The 15,056-nt window shown below is 60.7% G+C and overlaps 2 protein-coding genes across 2 annotated transcripts in view; one reads left to right on the top strand and one right to left on the bottom strand.

Annotated features, from left to right (window-relative positions):
- The first annotated feature begins 3,918 nt into the window (after positions 1 to 3,918).
- LOC138826414 (rho-related GTP-binding protein RhoF) lies at positions 3,919 to 13,499 on the top strand. The gene is made up of 5 exons (XM_070021566.1): positions 3,919 to 4,084; positions 4,283 to 4,370; positions 10,406 to 10,515; positions 10,598 to 10,732; positions 12,411 to 13,499. Exons 1-5 carry the CDS (start codon positions 3,953 to 3,955, stop codon positions 12,573 to 12,575), a joined length of 630 nt encoding a protein of 209 aa, XP_069877667.1. The 5' UTR covers positions 3,919 to 3,952; the 3' UTR covers positions 12,576 to 13,499.
- The window catches only part of LOC138826413 (transmembrane protein 120B), a 28,575-nt gene continuing 26,984 nt past the window's right edge, over positions 13,466 to 15,056 (bottom strand). Inside the window, exon 12 of the mRNA XM_070021565.1 lies at positions 13,466 to 14,872. Within this exon, the coding sequence (XP_069877666.1) occupies positions 14,759 to 14,872 (114 nt within the window). The 3' untranslated portion in view covers positions 13,466 to 14,758. The remainder of the gene's footprint in view (positions 14,873 to 15,056) is intronic.

Below are 15,056 nucleotides of genomic sequence, written 5' to 3'. Positions count from 1 at the left end.
AGCTCTCACCTCCCAGCCTCTCTTCCCTGGACCCACAGGACAGGCATGTGGCCCCCGCCTTTTCTGGGCCCTTAGGGACTGGTCCTCTCATCTCTCACCATCAGTGCCTTCAAAATCGGATGGCTCTATAATTGTTATCTGTGGTCTCAGAACCCAGGAAATAAGGGGCCCTAGCATGCCCACCAGCCTCTCTACCCGGTCCTGGGCTGATGGGACTTTTTCCTGAAAGACTGAAGTAGACCAGTCCCTGCTCCTCCGCTGGGCTGTTTCCCTGTTAGCCTCACAGTAGTATGGTCTTTTGTGTGACCAAAAATTGATTGCCCCCTGTAGAGAGCACCTGATAGGACCCAGGCAGCCTAGAAAATCAAAGCATGCTGGGTGCTCATGGCTCACACCTGTGATCCTAGCTACTCAGGAGCCTGCGATCTGAAGATTGTAATTCAGAGCCAGCCCAGGAGGAAAGTCTCCAATAAAATACTATAAAAAAGCTAGAAGTGCCGGGCGCTGGTGGCTCACACCTGTAATCCTAGCTACTCAGGAGGCTGAGATCTGAGGATCTCGGTTCAAAGCCAGCCTGAGCAGGAAAGACCGTGAGACTCCTATCTCCAATAAACCACCAGAAAACCGGAAGTGGCGCTGTAGCTCAAGTGGTAGAGCGCTCGCCTTGAGCTGAAGAGCTGAAGGACAGTGCTCAGGCCCAGAGTTCAAGCCCCACAACCGACAAAAAAAAAAAAAAAAAAAGCTAGAAGTGGCACTGTGGCTCAAGTGGTAGAGTGCTAGCCTTGAGCACTGAGAGGCTCAAGGACAGAGCCCAGACCCTGAGTTCAAGCCCCAAGTTCACCCAAAAACAAACCATGTACCTAAAATTCCTCTGAGATCTGGAGGATTGAGATTAGAGGCCAGCTTGGGCATAAAGTTTGTGAGACTCATCTCAAAAATAACCAGAGCAAAGATGGCTAGAGGTGTGGATCAAGAAGTTAAGAGTAGCCGGGCGCTGCTGGCTCACGCCTGTAATCCTAGCTACTCAGGAGGCTGAGATCTGAGGATCGCGGTTCAAAGCCAGCCCGGGCAAGAAAGACCGTGAGACTCCTATCTCCAATAAACCACCAGAAAATCGGAAGTGGCGCTGTAGCTCAAGTGGTAGAGCGCTCGCCTTGAGCCGAAGAGCTGAGGGACAACGCCCAGGCCCAGAGTTTAAGCCCCACGACCGACAAAAAAAAAAAAAAAAAAAAGAAGTTAAGAGTACTTGCTGGGCACCGGTGGCTCACACCTGTAATCCTAGCTACTCAGGAGGCTGAGATCTGAGCATCACAGTTCAAAGCCAGCCTGGGCAGGAAAGTCTGTGAGACTTTTACCTCCAATAAACCACTAGAAAACCGGAAGTGGCGCTGTGGCTCAAGTGGTAGAGCGCTCGCCTTGAGCTGAAGCGTGCAGGGACAGCGCCCAGGCCCCACGACCAACAAAAAAAAAAAAGTTGAGTACCTACTGAGCAACTGCAAAATCTTGAGTTTAAGCCCCAGTAGTGCCACTAGAAAAAAGGAAGAAAGACTTTCTTGCCCTCCTAAAACTCTAGGAATTCCTGGGAAACAGGACAGTGACCGAAGTCCTCAGAACATCTTGGAGGTGAGGAACAGGCCTTGGGACTGGGAGGCCCATCTCCAAGGCTTGCCCGGCCGGGCCGACCTCCTCTGAGGAAGCTCTGAGCCACTGCCTCGGCTCCTGAGTATTTTTAGCTACAGGCCCACCGTCACCACAGGCGCTGGGGCCAAATCAAACACGCTCCAGGCTGGTGGCACTGGGGCTCTGCCAGCCTCTTGCTGAGGCAGGGGTGGGTGGGTGAGCAGGCTGCAGCCAGTGACAGCTGCTCTGCCTAGGCCCAGCAGGGCTGGTGAGACTCACTTTGTTCATTTCCCCACTCAGCTTTGAGCAGGCCTGCTCTGAGCCCACAGCACAGCCCCAGCTCTCCAAGGGAGAAAGTGGGGCTGATTCTGTCTGGATCCAAGGCCCAGCCTGACGGGAGAAGCAGTTTGGGGGTGCTACAAAGGTGAGTGATCTTCCTCTCACTCCAAAGCCCCCAAAATGCCCTCTTTTTTGTGGGACTGTCAGCCCACTCTGTTTTGGAGTTCCAGAGAACCTCGGTCTGACAATTTAACCCAAGATGTCTCCAAGAGATAGTTGGAGCTCTGCTTCCCCCCTTCCTTCCCCCCCACACCCCCAGTCCTGGCTCCTTCCTGGCCATGCTGAGGGCTCAGAGTTTGGCTGTGGCGGGACTCCTTTCCTGACCCCTTCTCCTGCAGCCTGGCAGTCAGGCTTAAACCCGGTTACTTTGGCAACCTCAATCCTCCGTCCCTGCCAAACCCAAGGGAGAGTTTTCTAGCTGTAGAACATTTGCCCAAGCCAGGCAACCACCTGCCTCCAGCATCCACCCTCCAATACATCCCAGCTCGGTACCGGGCCAGCTGCCCCTCTGCCCTTGGCAGTGGCCTCGAATCTGATCTCGCCTCCTAAACTTCAAAAAAACACAATTGCCTGTCAATAAACATGTTGCAAGCAAAGGAATGGCTGCGTTGCTGTAACTGTGTCTGGTGTGTGGGACGGGGCAGGGCGGGGCCCTGAAGGTGGGCGAGGATGGCTACCCGGAGAAGAGAGTGCCCGCCCAACAACCTGGGTCCCCCTGCTCCCCTGCCTGCCTTCGGGTCCTCACCGCAGTCCTTGCTGCCCTCTGGTGACCAGATCTTGCCTTGCACCTGCCGAGACCGACCTGGCATTTAAGGAAGCTGGGAGGTTGGCAATTTCCTCCCCAAAGTGAGGTTTACTTCACCCTTGCCGAGAGCTTGGGAGTCTTCAGAGTGGAGTCAGGAACGCGAAGACTGAATCCTGGCGGCCGGTCCCCACCCCAGTGCTGCTGCTAACAGGGTTCCATCCGCTATGAGCTTTACCCACCCCCCCCACGCGCAGCCCCGAGCATCCGCGCCGCTGCGCGCACTGGCCTGGTGGGGCGGGCCTCCTGCCAACCGTCCCGACACGAGTGCGCTCTCCCCCGCAGAGGCTGATCAGGATGTGGTGCGCAACGCTTCTTGATGAGGAAACGGCAGCCACTGGTGCCCAGTGCCTCCGAGGTGCGCGGAAAGAGCCCAGCTGAGATCGACTAGGCCTCGCACACAGGCACACACGGCCTTTCACATGCACTCACACGCTAGGCCACACATAGTGCCTGCGCATACACACGCGCCCCCCCAACACACTCATACGCGCACGCGCGCCCCCTCCTGGAAGGAGACACCGCTCACCTGTGCAGCGCGACGCCGTCACCGGCAGAGGGCGCCGCGCGCCCACCTGCGGCGGGGGAGGGGAGTAGGCGGAGCCCCGCGGCCTCCCACCGGGGCCCGCGCGCGCTCAGGCTCAGGGTCACACCGCGTGGGCAGCATGACTGCTGTGCCAGCCTCTACCCCGGGGCCACCGCAGCCACGTCCGTCACACACGGAGGCACGCCAGGCCGCACAGCTGGTGGGCCACGCCGGCGCCTCGAACCCGAGTGCTGGGGCACAGCCCGCCAATCAGGGAGCCCCAGTTCAAGGTGGGCTGCCAGGCTGACCAATCACAGGGCTCCCGCCAGGCGGTGGCGCTGCCAATCAGGGGCTCCCGGGATGCCGCGGCGGAAACCACCCGTTCTGACATTGGGGGGCCGTGTGACGCTCGGGGGGCGTGGGGGACACTGCGCTGGAGGCCGAGCACCCCGACTCCCAGCTGCCGTCGTTTCCCTGATGCGGAGAGGCGAACGGGGCCCAGCGGAGAGGGGTTGAGGCCGGGGGGGCTGCCTGGCGGAGGCGGCTCCGGCCCGGGGGCGGGGCTCGGGCGGGGCTTCCGCGGCCTCTGGCCCCGCCCCGCGGCCCCGCCCCCGGCGCTGCTGCGCGGGGCTCTCGGCGGCCGCCCGCGCTGCGCGCTCCGGGCCATGGACGCCGCGGGGGTCCCGGCCGCGGCCCCCGGCCCGGGGAGGAAGGAGCTGAAGATCGTGATCGTGGGTGACGGCGGCTGCGGCAAGACGTCGCTGCTCATGGTGTACAGCCAGGGCTCCTTCCCCGAGGTGAGGCGGGAGGCGCCCCGCGGGGTCGTCCGGGACCACCGGGGGGGGGGGCGGGACGGAGACCCCGCGCCGGGCCTGGGGTCCCCGGCGGGCCCCGCGCAGAGGCGGCCGCCGCCGCCCTGGGCTCCCCTCGAGCCCCCCGGAGCCGGGGTGCGGGGTCCCGGGGGACCCCGGCTGAGCCTCCCCCTCCTCCCGCAGAACTACGCCCCGTCGGTGTTTGAGAAGTACACGGCCAGCGTGGCCGTGGGGGCCAAGGAGGTGACCCTGAACCTCTACGACACCGCGGGTGAGTGCGGGGCGCCCCGGGGCGCCGCGCCGCGGGGTCCCTCTGCGTGCGGGGACTGGGGTGCGTGGGGGCCCCGCCGGGCTCGGCCTCCCGCGGGCTGGCCGCGCTCGCGTGGCTCCCGGGGTGGCGGGGCCGGCGCCGTGGGGTTCCGGGCGCGGGGTGCCGCGGCGGGGCTCCGGGCCCCGGCGGGGGAGCGGCGGCCGTGCCTCGCCTGCGTTCTTAGGCCGGCCCGGCCTTCTTGGCTTCCGGGGACGAGGATGGGCAACTTCAGAGAAATGGAGCCGGGGCGGGGGGCAGGGGAGACGGGGCTCCCTCCGACCGGACGGTCTGCGGGGGACCCCCAGCTCGGACTGGGCGCCATCCATGGAGGGGCAAAGCTTGGGATGACCAGGAAGAGCCGCCACCCGGCTCCGTGACTCAGAGTTCAGTGCCAGGTGGAGCTCAGAGTTCAGTGCCAGGTGGAGCCGAGTCACCCGGGGCCGCGGGGAGGATCCCCGGGAGGAGGGGTCCCCGGGGGAGGGGGTCCCGGAGGGCAGGGGATCCCCCCTTCCCCCAGCCCCTCCTGCGCTGGGAGATGAAGTGTCCCACCAACCGTCGGTGGAACCCAAATCCAGACATCCCGTCCCCAGCCCTGCCTCCTCCCCGGCCCTGGGCTGCCCATCCCTGCCGGCCTCTGAGGACCCCCGGCCCCAGGGAGCTGGCTTGGGGTGCGGCCAACAGGACGGTGAACATCCGGGGCATTTGTACTCAGGTCTCTTGCCCGGCAGCCAGGGAGGGGCAGGACGGTGGCCCCCTCTTCCTCCTCCTTCCCCCCAGCCTCTCCCCCCAGCACCCAGGCTTCCCTGGTCAGTAGGCCCAGCGCAGAGGCCCTGTCCAGCTCCCCTGGCCCCATCCACAGGAAGATGTTCTCTGTCTGAGCCACATCGTTGCCTGAGCAGTTTGGAGGCCCGAGCTGGGTGGCAGGGTGGTGTGTGGAAGGAGCTGGCGCTGGCGGATCACCAGCTTCTTCCCACCACCTGCGTTTTCTGCTTGTGGATCCTGGGATTGGAACTCAGGGCCTTGGCACTGTTTCTTAGCTTTTGTGTTTAAGGCTGGTGCTCGGGCTGGGAAGGTGGCTCAGTGGTAGAGCGCTTGCCTTGCATGCATGAGGCCTTGGGTTCGATTCCTCAGCACCACATAAGCAAAAAGAAAAAGTCGGAAGTGGCACTGTGGCTCAAGTGGTAGAGTGCTAGCCTTGAGCTGAAGAGCTGAGGGACAGCGCCCAGGCCCAGAGTTCAGGCCCCACGACCGGACCCAAAAAAAAAAAAAAAAAAAAGGCTGGTGCTCTACCATTTGAGACACAGCCCCACTTCTGGCTTTTTAGTGATGAATCAGGAGTTTAGAGACTCAGGCACTTGTCCTACTCAGGCTGGCTTTGAACTGCGATCCTCAGATCTCAGCCTCCTGAGTAGCTAGGATGACAGGCGTGAGCCACCAGTGCTTACCTTTACCACCTGGTTTAGAGTCACACCAGGGCTTTGATGCTGGTCACACTGGCTGTGTATCCTTGGGGCTTTCTGGTCCCCAGTTTCCTTTCCTCGTGTCATTTGGGCTTAGAGAGTCAAGAGGATTGGATCTGGTAGGTGAGCAGCGGTAGCAGCGAGTGCGTTGACATTTATTGTCTTGGTGACTGTTGGAACCCAGGAACCTTAGTGTGCCAGATGAACATTCATTCTTTGAGTTCCACCAGCCCTCGTTAGGATGTAAAAAAAACAAAAAACAAAAGCAGCCCTCCCCCTGGGGCCCAGCGGCTGCCGGGGGTTCAGGACTGCCCCCGGGGGTTCAGGACTGCCCCCGGGGGTTCAGGACTGCCCCCGGGGGTTCAGGACTGCCCCCGGGGGTTCAGGACTGCCCCCGGGGGTTCAGGACTGCCCGAGGCTCCTGCTACACAAGCTGCAGCCATGCTTTGTGTTCTGACCAGCAGAAAAGCAGTGCTGGGTTTGAGCCCCTTCGTGAGTTCAGGGGGAACCCAGCTGGCCTCTTGGTCAACAGGCTGGCCCAAGGAACAAGAGGCAGGGAAACAGCTAGCTGACCCCTGTGGCCAGGGAAGCCCTGCGGTGGAATATGGTGGAGATGGGGTCACGCGTGGGGCGGCTGGGATGAATGCACCGTGGGTCACGGGCGGGGGGGGGCAGGGGAGTTAGGGTGAGGACAATGGCAGAGCTAGAGATGAACCTAGGAAGCGTTGTAGAAGGTTCTAGAAACTGACAGGCTAGCCTGTGGAGGAAGGAGCATCTTCCCAATCAGCAGTGATCAGTGCTGTGGGACAGGGGTTGCTCCAAGATGCTAGATTGCTCCTCCTTGGATGCTCACACCTGGGCCACGGGGCTGGGAGCAAAAAGCTGGTGCGGCTTCTCACCAGCCTGCGGAGATGGTGATGGAGACCGCCAGAGCTGGGCAGTGCTCCACGCTCAGTGCTCCCAGGGCGAAGGAGCTCGGGGGCCCAGGCACCCGTTGCTGTGGCCTCCCGGCCCCCCACATCCTCAGACACAGGAAGCTGTGGTGGGGCCCAGAGGTTCCTGGGTAGAAGGCTGGGGGCTGGGACAATGAGACTCGAGGTCATGGGGGACCACAGGAAAGGGGGACCCGGGTTGCTAAGACGGGATGTTGTGGGGGGGCGTGCCCGCAGCTCCAGGCCTGGGCGGGGACAGGGAGGGGACCCCAGCACAGCTAGTAAAAGTGGTTCCTCCTGTTGGCTTCCTCCTCTCATGCCCCCACCAGCCTTGGGAGCCCTGGCGGGCTGAGCCCCGCCCCCGTGCCCGCCCCATGGGCTCTGCCGTCCCCCTGTGACTGTGGTCAGGTGACCTGGCCCACAGGGGTGCCCTTGGGTTTGGGAGACTCTGAAGCTGATGGAGCCGGAGTCCTGGGTTCGAGGCCCACCCGGGCTTTGCGCTTCCCTAGCAATCTTTTATTTCAGTAGCATCCACGGCGCCCCATCGCAGAGGGGGCAGGGTCGCCCCTGGACACCCCAAGGCCCCGGCAGCGGCCCGAGCAGGGGCAGAGAGTGCGTCCAGCGCCCCCAGGAGCAGGGCCCGCGACACCACGCGAGTTCAGGCCCACGCCAGGTGTCAGGAGAGGGGACCTGGGTGGTGTCAAGCCAGGAAAGCAACCTGGAGGAGGACGCGAGGCTGGGGCTGGCTGCCCAGCCCCTCCTGGAGGCCCTGGTTCTTCTGATCACTGTGTTTGGAGCCATCTTTTTTCACACGTCTGCATTGGGGTCAGGATTCCCTTCCTGGGCTGGCTGCCCCCCCCCAGCTGTGTGACCCCAGGTAACCCGCCTAGCCCGTCTGTGCTTGAGTTTCTCCATCTCAAAAACGGGGTCCCAGTAGTGGCTGCCCCGGCCAGGGGACGCCTTGGCGGGGCGTCTCTGGCATTGTCATCGCCAGATGAGGAAACTGAGGCCTGGCTTAGTTCCTAGCAAGGAAGCCGGGCTTCGACTGGGCCCTGCAGGCAGCCGACCTCAGCACCGCGAACGGAGCCTGCGCGCTGGCTCACAAGGTGCCACCTGCGACCTTGCCAGCCGCACCCAGACCTTCACTGGACTGGCTTTCTCTAGAAGCTTCCCTCCCCTCCTGGTGGCTGCTTGAATCCGTGCAGGCCCAGGAGAGGAAGAGGAGGGGGAGGAGGGGGGGAAGAGGAGGAGGAAGAAGAGGAAGAGGAAGAGGAGGAAGGGAGGGGGAGGAAGGGGGGGAGGAGGAGGAGACTTCCACAGGGAGCCCCTGGCCCAAAAAGCGCACAGCCTCGGGGCAGGAGCAGCCCCCCTCCCCCCTGCCCCCCAACCCCGCTGTCCCCCAGCCTGTAAGTGTGAGAGGCACTTCGCAGCCCTCGTCTGTGTCTCGGCTGTGCTTGTCACGCGTGGAACAGCCCACGGTTCCCCAACGCCTCGGGGCCAGGCGCTGTCTTTCTACCCCTCATGGCGTGGGCGCCACGCGAGCCACCCGGTCCAGTCTGCATCCAGGGACGCTGTGGGAAAGCAGCTGCGGCACCAACCGTGCCAGACAGGTGGGGGGCGCTTGGAAAGCCTGCTGGGGGCGGGGCTCAGCCAGCAGAAAGGAGGGGTCTCGGTCTGCACGGCTGCTTCCATCCCTCCCAGCTCTGTGGAGGGATGGAGCGGCAGCCGCCCCGCGCATGCGTGGGGGGGGGCCTGTCAGCCAGTCACAAAGGAAATGCAAATCGGAGTCTGGTCCGGGCCTGGCCTGGGCGAAAAAGCAAAATGCTATCCCAGAAATGACCTGAGGAGAGCCGGCTGGCACCGGCGCCTGTGCCCCTCGCTGCGCAGGAGGCTGAGTCCTGAGGATCGCGGTTCACAGCCAGCCCAGGAGGAAAGTCGGTGAGACTATCTCCAATTAGTCACCAAAAAAGCTGGACGCAGAGCTGTGGCTCACGTGGGAAGGTGCTATCCTTGAGGACAAAGCTGGGGGACAGCGCCACGCCCCGAGTCCAAGCACCCTAGCACCCACCAAGAGCCTGGGCGTCCGTTTGTGCGCGGGAGCATTCCACGCGGGGTCACTTCACTTTTAGCAAACTCAGTTTCTTTACATGAAACGTGGGTACCTGTCCCTCGGTCCCCAAGAGCCGGGTTCCGGGTCTCCTCAGGAACACCGAAAGTGACGCTCCCGGCCCTGGCGCAGCCAGGCGACCCTGCTCTCCAGCCGGACACTGCGCCACTGTACGAGAACCGTGCACATGGCGTGCGCCCGCCTCCCTTCCGCCGTGTTCTGTCCAGAAGCAAGCTTTCCGCGTGGTTGAGAAACAACCTGAGATCCAAAGATAGGGTGGTAGCTGTCTGCTTTACAGTGAATTTCCCTGAGGGGTTGGGCTGGGACTTCTTGGTCATCCATTGAGAACACTCTAGAAACCAAGTAGGAGGCATATTATGAGGTCTGAAACGCAGTGAAGAATATGGAGGAAGAGAAATACATGAGGGAAGAGGGCTGGGAAGGTGGGTTTAGTGGTAGAGTGCTTGCCTAGCATGTGTAAAGCCAGAAGTGGCGCTGTGACTCAAGTGGTAGAGCGCTAGCCTTGAGCTGAAAAACAGAGGGACAGGGCCCAGGCCCAGAGTTCAAGTCCCATTCCAGATGTGGGGGAACAGCAAGTGCAAAGGCCCTGAGGCACAAAGTGTGTTTGAGTAGCAGTGTGGTGACCTGAGGTGACTGCTGTTGGACTGCATGGGCAGGGAGGTCAAGTCACGGTCAGGAGCACCAAATCCTGTGGCCCACAGGAGATGTTTGGATTTTATACAAAGGGCAGCAGGAAGCCGAGGAGGGCGTTTGAGGGGTGGGAGGGAGGCAGGATCTGGATGTGATGATGTGTCCAGGCTTTGAGCCAGGGGGACGGCAGGTGACCAGTGAGGACTTGGAGAGGATGGGGGGGGGTCCCTGCACCACTTCCGCAGTGAGCATCCCTGCTGGCCAGGGCAAAGTTTTGAAGCTGAGGTGTTTACGCACAGATAGAGCAAGCGGTGAAGTGTGAATGCTGGGGTTGAGTGCCAGCAGCGCCGCACTCTCTGGAACCGTCAACATAAAACCTTACTAAAAAGTAAAAAAGGTGCTGGGCGCCGGTGGCTCAGGAGTCAGATCTGCGGCTGCCAGGGGGCGGGAAGCCCATGAGGCTCCTGTCCACAATCAACCAGCGAAAGGCTGGACGGAGAGCTGTGGCTCAAGCAGGAGAGCACTCGCCTTGGGCAAAAGAAGCTCAGGCACAGCGCCGAGGCCCTGGACTTAGGTGACATCGCTGGGGGGAGGGGGGCTTCCTGCCCTCATTCCCAGCTGTCCCAACCCTCCAGGACTAGTGCTGGATCTCTCGGGACCGCAGGGCACCCACCCTGGCTGTGGGAACACGGTCCCAGCCGGCAGGATTACTACCAGTGTCCGGCTTTTACCCTGTCATCAGCCCGGAGCTCGCGCAACCTACTGTGGGCCGCGCCATCCTCCAGTTACAGCACAGTAAACTGAGGCCCAGAGCACCGAGTTGAAGGTGTGCACCTCTGGTTCCAGGTCAGGAAGACTATGACCGCCTGCGGCCCCTCTCCTATCAGAACGCTCACCTGGTGCTCATTTGCTATGACGTCATGAACCCCACCAGCTATGACAACGTCCTCATCAAGGTGAGAGGAAGGCCTGCCTGCGGGGAGGGGGGGTCCTGGAGCTGCAGCCCGTGGCGACATCCCTCCCTCCCTCCCCCCACAGTGGTTCCCTGAGGTGACACATTTCTGCCGCGGGACTCCCGTGGTGCTCATCGGCTGCAAGACTGACTTGAGGAAGGACAAGGAACAGCTGCGGAAGCTGCGCGCCGCTCAGCTGGAACCCATCACCTACTCACAGGTGCCGCGCCCCCCCCCACGGCTGCCACGCCCAGAAACCGCCCTGAGCGCATTAACCCTGGGGGGGGGGGCGAGCCGAGACCCTGGAGGTCAAGCAGCTTCTCAGGGCACAGCTAGGAAGTAGAGCCAGGGCCAGTACTCCAGCCCCGGAGGCCCCCATCCACACGCCTTCCCCGCCCACCCCTGCCTGAGACCAGAAGCGGAAAGACATCCCTACCCCGTCATGCCAGCCCCGGGGCTTGAACTCAGGGCCTGGGCGCTGCCCCTGAGCTTCTTTTGCTCAAGGCTAGCACTCTACCACATAAGCCACAGTATCCCTCTGGCTTTTTCTGTGTATGTGGTACTGAGGAATCAAACCCAGAGCTTCATGTGTGCTAGGCAAATGCTCTACCACTAAGCCACCTTCCCCACCCCACTGTGGCTTTTTAAGAAACAGAATACACAGAAGGAAAGAAAACACAAAATTAAAAGAACAAGAAACTTTAATCCAGGCATGGTGGGACATACCTGTAATCCAAAAGTTTGAGGCAAGTCCTGGATACTAGCAAGACCCAACTTTAATAATATATTAATGGTAAACTCACTTAAAAATAAACAATTAAAAGCCAGGCACCAGGGGCTCAGGCCTATAATCCTAGCTACTCAGGAGGCTGAGATCTGAGGATCTTCGTTTAAAGCCAGCCAGGGCAGGAAAGTCCGTGAGACTGATCTCCAATGAACCACCAGCGAACTGGAAGTGGTGCTGTGGCTCTAGTGGTAGAGTGCTCGCCTTGAGCTGAAAAGCACAGGGACAGCGCCCAGGCCGAGTTCAAGCCCCACGACCAACAAAAATAAAATAAAAAATAATTATTTTGCAGTACTGAGGTTTGAACTCAGGTCCTTGCACTTGCTAGGCAATCTAGGACTTGAGCCCTATCTCCAGCCTTTTCTTGTGTTAGTTATTCTTTTGAATAGTTTCATGTTTCTGCTGGGCCAGCCTGGCCTGAGATCCTGTTTATTTCTCAAATAGCTGGGATGGCAGGTGTGCATCACCGTACCCTGATCTTATTGAGTTGGAAGTCTCCTTAACTTTTTGCCTTGGCTGGCCTCAATTCTTGATCCTCCCACGCTCTGCCTTTCCAGATAACTAGGATTACTGGTAGGAGCCATCACACCTTGCTTTTTGTTTTTTTTAATTTTCTTTAATAATTTTTGTGACTGATTACATAAATTCACAAATTTCACAGTATTGTGAGCTAGTGATACTTAAAGGCACGAACACATTCTAGCCCTCATGAGGCAAACTGTCGTCACCACGGTCTACAGTTTATGAACTCTATGAGTTTTGTCAATACAGCTATTTCTTCCACATTGGGTGGGATGTACATTTCTTTCCTTCTGCTCCCTCTCCCTCCTTGGGTTGTTTTGATCCTAGCAAGTTCAGTGGTTCACGCTGACAGAGAAAATAGAGGGTGTAGGGAGGCTTTCTGTTTTGAGGACTTACCATTCCCCCGGGCTTGCCCCAGGCAGCCATGGGATACTGAGCCCAACAAAGTCCTACGCATACACATCCCTGGGATGCGGAAAAGGCTCAGGTCTCCAAGGCCTCCACCTCCAGAGAGCACCCCCCCCCCCGCCCCCGAGGAGGTGTTGGGAAGCCCCAGGCCCCTCCCGTAACGCTGTCGCCCCTCCCGGCCCAGGGCCTGAGCGCCTGTGAACAGATGCAGGCCGCACTCTACCTGGAGTGCTCGGCCAAGTTCCGGGAGAACGTGGAGGACGTCTTCCGAGAAGCCGCCAAGGTGGCCCTCAGGGCTCTGAAGAAAGCTCAGCGGCAGAAAAAGCAGCGGCTCTGCCTGCTCCTGTGACCCCGAGGCCAGCGGAAACGGAACTGACCACCCTGGGCAGGCCCCGTCCAGCTCTGCAGCCCTGGGGGTCTGGAGCTAGTCTTAGAACCTCCTGGAACTCTCCTCCATGAACTCACCTTTGGGCTCACCCTGGAGTAGAGTGGTGAACAAGGGGACTGGACCCGGGGGTGCGCCCATGACTCGAGGGCCAGTACCTCGAGCCCCCACCCCAGCGTGTGCCACGGTGCGGTCTGCACCGGTCCACGTGGGCACCCAAGCCCGTGGCTCCCGGGAAAGGCAGGGCCACATCCTCCAGCCTCCCCCACACACACCTGGGCTCCAGACGCCCAGGGGGAGAAGCAGCGTCTGTGAAAACTCAGGTTGCCTTGGGGCGCACATCTGTGCCCTGCTTAGGGGCGGACCTACGAAAGCACTCTTCCTACTGGAGACTCCTGATGGAAGGTTCCACCAGCCCCCTGGGGACCTAAGGCAAGTCATTCTCTCTCTAGACTGTCCCCATGGGTGAAGGGAGAGCTGGACGGCTGCGGTGGTCTAGACCCGCACCGGCCGCCGCTGATGGGCTCTGCTCGCATGGGATGCGGCCTTCTTCAGAACTGACCGGTTCCCACAGGCCAGTTGTTCCCACAGACCAGTGGTCAAAGCTGGCCCCCAGACTGCCTGCCACTTGCTGACAGCCGGATTCCTGCACCCTGAGCCTCCTCCGGGGGCTCCAGATGAGCCAGGATGCCAGGGAAGGACACTTCTGAGCCCTCCCACCCCAACCCATGGCTCTCCTGTCCTCTGGGGAGTCAACGATGGGCTCCCTATTCCTGTACAGTCCCCAACCTCACGGACAATTGACAGTGTGGGGCAGAGGTCAGCAACCACAGCCAGGGCCTGGTCTGGTCAAATGCCTGTTTTGTAAATAAAGTTTTATTGGAACAAGGCCATGTTCGCTCATGCATCAGCTGTTTTTGCTTTGCAGTTTTTGTGTGAGTAGTCCTTGTGACACCATGTCACCCACAATGCTTAAAATATTTACCATCTGGGCTCTGATAGGAAATGTTTGCTAACCCCTAATCGGGAGTCACCCACATGCCAGCCTGCAGAGGGCAAGCAGTACCCAGGGACGGAGGGCCAGCGGGGCTGGTGGCTGGGGGTGGCGCCCCATCTTGCCCCTTTCTAGGGAAAGTAGATGCCTAGGGTTTATTGGAATCTCACCCTGGGGAAGGAGAAATCTTATGAATAACTAAAGTAAAGCCCCTGTGAGGGCGGGTGTGTCTGTGGTTGCCAGCGGGGTCATCTGTAGGAAAGTGCCCTTAGGGGCAGCACCTCAATGGGCCCTGGTGGCTTCTCTATCCTCCCCACCACAGAGCCTGAAGCGGGGCAGTGACCACACCTGCCCCGGCCTCACCAGGCAGGCAGGCCCTGGGCCCTGCTCAGGACCTCTGGGGTGGAGAGAGAACAGTGGACAAACTCCATGGCCCAACCCAGCCAGCAGGGAACAGCCGGGTCCCACTTCTGAGGTCTCACCTGTGGAGGTGAAGCGTGGATGGGACCTGTGTCATTGACACATAGGGCCAAACTACCTGGGGGCTGGGGCGCCCTCCTGCGGTGACCCTCCGTAAACCGTGGCCCCTCAGGGCCAGCGGGTGGGTGGCTCAGGAAGTAAGAGGCAGAAAGACAGGCATTAGTTCTCTGAGAACTTAAATAAGCCCCGCCACAGATGGCGGGGTGCGGAGGGGCTTACAGCAGAGGCGGGCCGGGGGGGGGGGGGGGGGGCTCCACGGGACGCTGGAGGCCTCATCCCACCTGCCCAGGACCCAGGAAGTTGCAGGTCAGAAGAAATCCAACGCTGGCGAGGCACATCCAAACCCCAACGAGGGGCTCAAATGACAGGAGTGGGCAGAGGGGCTCCCTGAGGCTTCCGGCCCCTCCCGGAAGACAGACCCAGACTTGGTCACTGCCAAGAGCAGCGGGGAAGCTGGGAGGACCGGCATTAAATAACGTCATAAATAGGGAGGCTGGGGCGAGTTAATACTGTGCGCACAGGCGGGCTTCACGGCACTGTCCAGCCAGGGACAGCGGCCTCGGCCCTGCCCCCCGCCACGCCGCACTGCTGGCCCCCGAGATGCTGCTGCCAAGTGGGCTGGAGTCCCCAGCAGTTCAAAGTTCAGAAGCCCCCAGGGCAGCGCATCCTGACCTCAAGCCTGCTTCGTCTTCTTTCTGTTCTTCTGCAGTTTGGCGTGCACGACTTTGAGGGTGGTCAGGAAGTTGCCCAGGAAGAGGATGAGGAAGGTGATGGCCAGCACGAACACCTGGGACCCAGAGGGAGGCGGCCAGCCGGGAGGGAGAAGCCGAGTCAGTGCCCCAGAAGCCCAGAAGGCCATGGGGGTGGCCAGCAGAAGACAGGGAACAGGGGTCTGACAGGACAGAGTCCTGGGAGAATACTTGGTGGGGTGAACCATGTTGCGTAGACCCCCGAGGCCCTCCTGCCATCTC

Source organism: Dipodomys merriami, unplaced genomic scaffold (assembly GCF_024711535.1).
Source record: "Dipodomys merriami isolate MVZ:Mamm:240054 unplaced genomic scaffold, mDipMer1.0.p SCAF_142, whole genome shotgun sequence".
Taxonomy (NCBI): Eukaryota; Metazoa; Chordata; class Mammalia; order Rodentia; family Heteromyidae; genus Dipodomys; species Dipodomys merriami.
The sequence above is the reverse complement of the archived record's forward strand: the minus strand, read 5'-3'. Positions and strand labels throughout refer to the sequence as shown.

Excerpts from the sequence above, each read along its gene's own strand:
- LOC138826414 (XM_070021566.1), top strand. The coding sequence starts at position 3,953 with ATGGACGCCGCGGGGGTCCCGGCCGCGGCCCCCGGCCCGGGGAGGAAG. Across the intron at positions 4,085-4,282 it reads GCCAGGGCTCCTTCCCCGAG|AACTACGCCCCGTCGGTGTT; the intron begins GTGAGGCGGGAG and ends CTCCTCCCGCAG. Across the intron at positions 10,733-12,410 it reads AACCCATCACCTACTCACAG|GGCCTGAGCGCCTGTGAACA; the intron begins GTGCCGCGCCCC and ends CTCCCGGCCCAG.